Source organism: Oncorhynchus keta, chromosome 10 (genome assembly GCF_023373465.1).
Source record: "Oncorhynchus keta strain PuntledgeMale-10-30-2019 chromosome 10, Oket_V2, whole genome shotgun sequence".
NCBI classification, from domain to species: domain Eukaryota; kingdom Metazoa; phylum Chordata; class Actinopteri; order Salmoniformes; family Salmonidae; genus Oncorhynchus; species Oncorhynchus keta.
The window spans coordinates 75,153,524-75,161,023 of NC_068430.1; the positions used below are offsets into that span (position 1 = coordinate 75,153,524).

Here is a 7,500-nt window from a genome sequence, read left to right on the forward strand (position 1 = left end):
CTGGTACCGAGTCAACGTGCGGGGGTACAGGTTCGTCCAGGTCATTTGTAAAGTAACACAGGGGGTTCTGGTACCGAGTCAACGTGCGGGGGTACAGGTTAGTCCAGGTCATTTGTAAAGTAACACAGGGGGTTCTGGTACCGAGTCAACGTGCGGGGGTACAGGTTAGTCCAGGTCATTTGTAAAGTAACACAGGGGGTTCTGGTACCGAGTCAACGTGCGGGGGTACAGGTTAGTCCAGGTCATTTGTAAAGTAACACAGGGGGTTCTGGTACCGAGTCAACGTGCGGGGGTACAGGTTAGTCCAGGTCATTTGTAAAGTAACACAGGGGGTTCTGGTACCGAGTCAACGTGCGGGGGTACAGGTTAGTCCAGGTCATTTGTAAAGTAACACAGGGGGTTCTGGTACCGAGTCAACGTGCGGGGGTACAGGTTAGTCCAGGTCATTTGTAAAGTAACACAGGAGGTTCCGGTACCGAGTCAACGTGCGGGGGTACAGGTTAGTCCAGGTCATTTGTAAAGTAACACAGGGGGTTCTGGTACCGAGTCAACGTGCGGGGGTACAGGTTAGTCCAGGTCATTTGTAAAGTAACACAGGGGGTTCTGGTACCGAGTCAACGTGCGGGGGTACAGGTTAGTCCAGGTCATTTGTAATGTGACTATGCATAGATAATAAACAGAGAGTAGCAGCAGTGTAAATACAAAGGGGGGGTTCAATGTAAATAGTCCGGTAGCCACTTGATTAGCTGTTCAGCAGTCTTATGGCTTGGGGGTAGAAGCTGTTAAGGAGCCTTTTGGTCCCAGACTTGGTGCTCCGGTACTGCTTGCCGTGCGCTCGAAGAGAGAACAGTCTATGACTGGGGTGGCTGGGGTCTTTGACAATTTTTGGGGCTTTCCTCTGACACTGCCTAGTATAGAGGTCCTGGATGTCAGGAAGCTTGGCCCCAGTGATGTACTGGGCCGTACGCACTACCCTCTGTAGCGCCTTACGGTCAGATGCCGAGCAGTTGCCGTACCAGGCGGTGATGCAACCAGTCAGGATGTTCTCGATGGTGGAGCTGTAGAACGTTTTGAGGATCTGGAGACCCATGCCAAGTCTTTTCTCCTGAGGGGGAAAAGGTGTTGTCGTGCCTCTTTGGTGTGTTTGGACCATGTTAGTTTGTTGGTGATGTGGACACCAAGGAACTCTCGACCCGCTCCACTACAGCATCGCATTGGATTATGGTGGTAAATAGACGGCTACGAATAATATAGATGAGAAATATCTTGGTAGATAGTGTGGTCTACAGCTTATCATGAGGTATTCAACCTAAGGCGAGCAATACCTTGAGACTTCTTTTATATTAGACATCGCGCACCAGCAGTTATTGGCAAATAGATACACACCCCTGCCCCTTGTCTTGCCAGACGTAGCTGCTCTGTCCTGCCAAAACACGGAGAAGCCAGCCAGCTCTATATTATCCTTGTCTTTGTTCAGCCAAGTCTCGGTGAAACATAAGATATGACAGTTTTTAATATCTCGTTGGTAGGAAAGTCTTAATCATAGACCGTACAGTTTGTTTTCCAATGATGTGGGCCAATAACACGGAGGGTAGTGGTGGTTTAACTACTAGTCTGCGAATTCTTACAAGGCACCCAGCCCCCCCCCCCATTCTTACAAGGCGCCCAGCCCCCCCCAATTCTTACAAGGCACCCAGTCCCCCCTTTTTCTCCATCTTTTCTTCACGCTGATGATGGGGATTTGTCCAGTTCGAGGTGAGTAATACGCTGTTCTGATGTCCAGAAGCTCTTTTCGGTCATAAGAGACGGTAGCAGCAACGTTATGTACCAAATGAGTTACACGAAAAAACAAACTAAATAGCACAGTTGGTTGGGAGCCTGTAAAACGGAGCAAGGTTATTTTTATTTGTCAAATGGCAGCCAAGCATCGATTATCATGTCACCAGAATAAGACCCTCAATATTTATTGGAAAGGAAGCTCATCACGTTGCACTTTCACCACAGAACGGCTCATAATAATGGCCGGAAAGGAGGAGATGACTTTCACCACAGAACGGCTCATAATAATGGCCGGAAAGGAGGAGATGACTTTCACCACAGAACGGCTCATAATAATGGCCGGAAAGGAGGAGATGACTTTCACCACAGAACGGCTCATAATAATGGCCGGAAAGGAGGAGATGACTTTCACCACAGAACGGCTCATAATAATGGCCGGAAAGGAGGAGATGACTTTCACCACAGAACGGCTCATAATAATGGCCGGAAAGGAGGAGATGACTTTCACCACAGAACGGCTCATAATAATGGCCGGAAAGGAGGAGATGGAATGGCAATGGAAACCATGTGTTGGATGTATTTGTTACCATTCCACGAATTATAATAATATATAATAATATATGCCATTTAGCAGACGCTTTTATCCAAAGCGACTTACAGTCAGTCATGTGTGCATACATTCTACGTATGGGTGGTCCCAGGGATCGAACCCACTACCCTGGCGTTACAAGCGCCATGCTCTACCAACTGAGCTACAGAAGGACCACTATTCCGCTCCAGTCACTAAAACGAGCCCGTCCTCCCTAATGAAGGTGCTACCAACCTCCTGTGACTTTCCCAACATTGTCTTTCCATCTGGAGCCTAATAAACTGTGTGCTTTCCTGACGAGTCGTAGTGGGTGGACCACACAGCATGTCATCGCGGGACTCCAAGTTTACGATATGATGGTTATTGGATCAATATTTGCGCACAAAAGGGTTTCCGCCACAATTTCTCGCATAATTCATTTTACTGACACAAAAAGATCCCACCTCGTCTTGCGTATTTTCTTTTGCCGACATTTGGAAAGTTTGGCGAAGAATGTTTCGGTTTCCATCAGGCCATAAAAAGGTTGGATGGAAACCTTGTTTGTGATACCGAGAGAGAGAATGAGTATGTCAGAAAGAGAGAGAGAGATTGGAACATTCTATCTTTCTATATCCTCCAGGTACCGTCAAGACCAAGAACAAGAAAGAGCTTCTGAATCCAGAGGAGGGGGAAGACGGTGGAGCTAATGGTTTTTATTACACAATTATTCATAACTTCGTAATAATATCATGAAGAAGCTTTACAGTGTAAAACAGGGATCAGGCAACTGGTGACCCAGGGACCCCCATCATACGTTAGCAATTACAGTGTAAAACAGGGACCAGGCAACTGGTGACCCAGGGACCCCCATCATACGTTAGCAATTACAGTGTAAAACAGGGATCAGGCAACTGGTGACCCAGGGACCCCCATCATACGTTAGCAATTACAGTGTAAAACAGGGACCAGGCAACTGGTGACCCAGGGACCCCCATCATACGTTAGCAATTACAGTGTAAAACAGGGACCAGGCAACTGGTGACCCAGGGACCCCCATCATACATTAGCAATTACAGTGTAAAACAGGGACCAGGCAACTGGTGACCCAGGGACCCCCATCATACGTTAGCAATTACAGTGTAAAACAGGGACCAGGCAACTGGTGACCCAGAGACCCCCATCATACGTTAGCAATTACAGTGTAAAACAGGGACCAGGCAACTGGTGACCCAGGGACCCCATCATACATTAGCAATTACAGTGTAAAACAGGGACCAGGCAACTGGTGACCCAGGGACCCCCATCATACATTAGCAATTACAGTGTAAAACAGGGACCAGGCAACTGGTGACCCAGGGACCCCATCATACATTAGCAATTACAGTGTAAAACAGGGACCAGGCAACTGGTGACCCAGGGACCCCCATCATACGTTAGCAATTACAGTGTAAAACAGGGACCAGGCAACTGGTGACCCAGGGACCCCATCATACGTTAGCAATTACAGTGTAAAACAGGGACCAGGCAACTGGTGACCCAGGGACCCCCATCATACGTTAGCAATTACAGAGTAAAACAGGGACCAGGCAACTAGTGACCCAGAGACCCCCATCATACGTTAGCAATTACAGTGTAAAACAGGGACCAGGCAACTGGTGACCCAGAGACCCCCATCATACGTTAGCAATTACAGTGTAAAACAGGGACCAGGCAACTGGTGACCCAGGGACCCCCATCATACATTAGCAATTACAGTGTAAAACAGGGACCAGGCAACTGGTGACCCAGGGACCCCCATCATACGTTAGCAATTACAGTGTAAAACAGGGACCAGGCAACTGGTGACCCAGGGACCCTCATCATACGTTAGCAATTACAGTGTAAAACAGGGACCAGGCAACTGGTGACCCAGAGACCCCCATCATACGTTAGCAATTACAGTGTAAAACAGGGACCAGGCAACTGGTGACCCAGGGACCCCCATCATACGTTAGCAATTACAGTGTAAAACAGGGACCAGGCAACTGGTGACCCAGGGACCCCCATCATACGTTAGCAATTACAGTGTAAAACAGGGACCAGGCAACTGGTGACCCAGGGACCCCCATCATACGTTAGCAATTACAGTGTAAAACAGGGACCAGGCAACTGGTGACCCAGGGACCCCCATCATACATTAGCAATTACAGTGTAAAACAGGGACCAGGCAACTGGTGACCCAGGGACCCCCATCATACGTTAGCAATTACAGTGTAAAACAGGGACCAGGCAACTGGTGACCCAGGGACCCCCATCATACGTTAGCAATTACAGTGTAAAACAGGGAACAGGCAACTGGTGACCCAGAGACCCCCATCATACGTTAGCAATTACAGTGTAAAACAGGGACCAGGCAACTGGTGACCCAGGGACCCCCATCATACGTTAGCAATTACAGTGTAAAACAGGGACCAGGCAACTGGTGACCCAGGGACCCCCATCATACGTTAGCAATTACAGTGTAAAACAGGGACCAGGCAACTGGTGACCCAGAGACCCCCATCATACGTTAGCAATTACAGTGTAAAACAGGGACCAGGCAACTGGTGACCCAGGGACCCCCATCATACGTTAGCAATTACAGTGTAAAACAGGGATCAGGCAACTAGTGACCCAGGGACCCCCATCATACGTTAGCAATTACAGTGTAAAACAGGGACCAGGCAACTAGTGACCCAGGGACCCCCATCATACGTTAGCAATTACAGTGTAAAACAGGGACCAGGCAACTAGTGACCCAGGGACCCCATCATACGTTAGCAATTAGCAGTACAGTGTAAAACAGGGACCAGGCAACTGGTGACCCAGGGACCCCCATCATACATTAGCAATTACAGTGTAAAACAGGGACCAGGCAACTGGTGACCCAGGGACCCCCATCATACGTTAGCAATTACAGTGTAAAACAGGGACCAGGCAACTGGTGACCCAGGGACCCCCATCATACGTTAGCAATTACAGTGTAAAACAGGGACCAGGCAACTGGTGACCCAGAGACCCCCATCATACGTTAGCAATTACAGTGTAAAACAGGGACCAGGCAACTGGTGACCCAGGGACCCCCATCATACGTTAGCAATTACAGTGTAAAACAGGGACCAGGCAACTGGTGACCCAGGGACCCCCATCATACGTTAGCAATTACAGTGTAAAACAGGGACCAGGCAACTGGTGACCCAGGGACCCCCATCATACGTTAGCAATTACAGTGTAAAACAGGGACCAGGCAACTGGTGACCCAGGGACCCCATCATACATTAGCAATTACAGTGTAAAACAGGGACCAGGCAACTGGTGACCCAGGGACCCCCATCATACAGTGTTAGGCAATTACAGTGTAAAACAGGGACCAGGCAACTGGTGACCCAGAGACCCCATCATACGTTAGCAATTACAGTGTAAAACAGGGATCAGGCAACTAGTGACCCAGGGACCCCCATCATACGTTAGCAATTACAGTGTAAAACAGGGACCAGGCAACTAGTGACCCAGGGACCCCCATCATACGTTAGCAATTACAGTGTAAAACAGGGACCAGGCAACTAGTGACCCAGGGACCCCCATCATACGTTAGCAATTACAGTGTAAAACAGGGACCAGGCAACTGGTGACCCAGGGACCCCCATCATACATTAGCAATTACAGTGTAAAACAGGGACCAGGCAACTGGTGACCCAGGGACCCCCATCATACGTTAGCAATTACAGTGTAAAACAGGGACCAGGCAACTGGTGACCCAGGGACCCCCATCATACATTAGCAATTACAGTGTAAAACAGGGACCAGGCAACTGGTGACCCAGGGACCCCCATCATACGTTAGCAATTACAGTGTAAAACAGGGACCAGGCAACTGGTGACCCAGGGACCCCCATCATACATTAGCAATTACAGTGTAAAACAGGGACCAGGCAACTGGTGACCCAGGGACCCCCATCATACGTTAGCAATTACAGTGTAAAACAGGGACCAGGCAACTGGTGACCCAGGGACCCCCATCATACATTAGCAATTACAGTGTAAAACAGGGACCGTGCAACTGGTGACCCAGGGACCCCCATCATACATTAGCAATTACAGTGTAAAACAGGGATCTTCAACCTTTTCTTGCTCAGGCGCCCCCTCCCAGGCAACTGGTGACCCAGGGACCCCCTCCCAGGCAACTGGTGACCCAGGGACCCCATCATACATTAGCAATTACAGTGTAAAACAGGGACCAGGCAACTGGTGACCCAGGGACCCCCATCATACGTTAGCAATTACAGTGTAAAACAGGGACCAGGCAACTGGTGACCCAGGGACCCCCATCATACGTTAGCAATTACAGTGTAAAACAGGGACCAGGCAACTGGTGACCCAGGGACCCCCATCATACATTAGCAATTACAGTGTAAAACAGGGACCGTGCAACTGGTGACCCAGGGACCCCCATCATACATTAGCAATTACAGTGTAAAACAGGGATCTTCAACCTTTTCTTGCTCAGGCGCCCCCTCCCAGGCAACTGGTGACCCAGAGACCCCCATCATACGGGCTATTTTAAAGTCTATGTCAGAGACTCCAGTCATTTACTCAATGTTAGGAGTTGAGAAATTAGAAAGAAGATATTCTAATATTTTCCTACTGTAGGTATGTCAATCAAAATGTGTTTATTCTGTTGTTGATCCTACTGTAGGTATGTCAATCAAAATGTGTTTATTCTGTTGCTGCTAGCGATATTCATAAAACATTGAAGTAATAAAAATGTTAAATCAAGGTGGACCAACTCAAGATATGTTAGTATCTAGTTCCATAGAGTTTTTGGAGTTCACTCAACTTTTTGTAGAAGTGTAAACTTGACATTTAAAGTTGGACAAAAATCAACGAGACAAGTTGGCAAATATGTTGTTCCAACTTAACTAAAAATGCTGGGCTAAAGTTCAATGAACTTGAAACACACAGTTGAAATCGGAAGTTTACGTACACCTTAGCCAAATACATTTAAACTCTGTTTTTCACATTTCCTGACATTTAATCCTAGCAAAAAGGAGAGTTTTAGGTCAGTTAGGATCACCACTTTATTTTTAGAATGTGAAATGTCAGAATAATAGTAGAGAGAATGATTTAGTTCAGCTT

The 7,500-nt window shown here is 47.9% G+C and overlaps 1 protein-coding gene across 1 annotated transcript in view; it reads left to right on the plus strand.

Moving 5' to 3' along the window:
* LOC118383525 (voltage-dependent P/Q-type calcium channel subunit alpha-1A-like) overlaps positions 1-7,500 on the plus strand; it is a 91,720-nt gene that overhangs the window by 48,512 nt on the left and 35,708 nt on the right. The window contains exon 9 of the mRNA XM_052526087.1: positions 2,988-3,056. Coding sequence (XP_052382047.1) covers positions 2,988-3,056 — 69 coding nt within the window. The remainder of the gene's footprint in view (positions 1-2,987; positions 3,057-7,500) is intronic.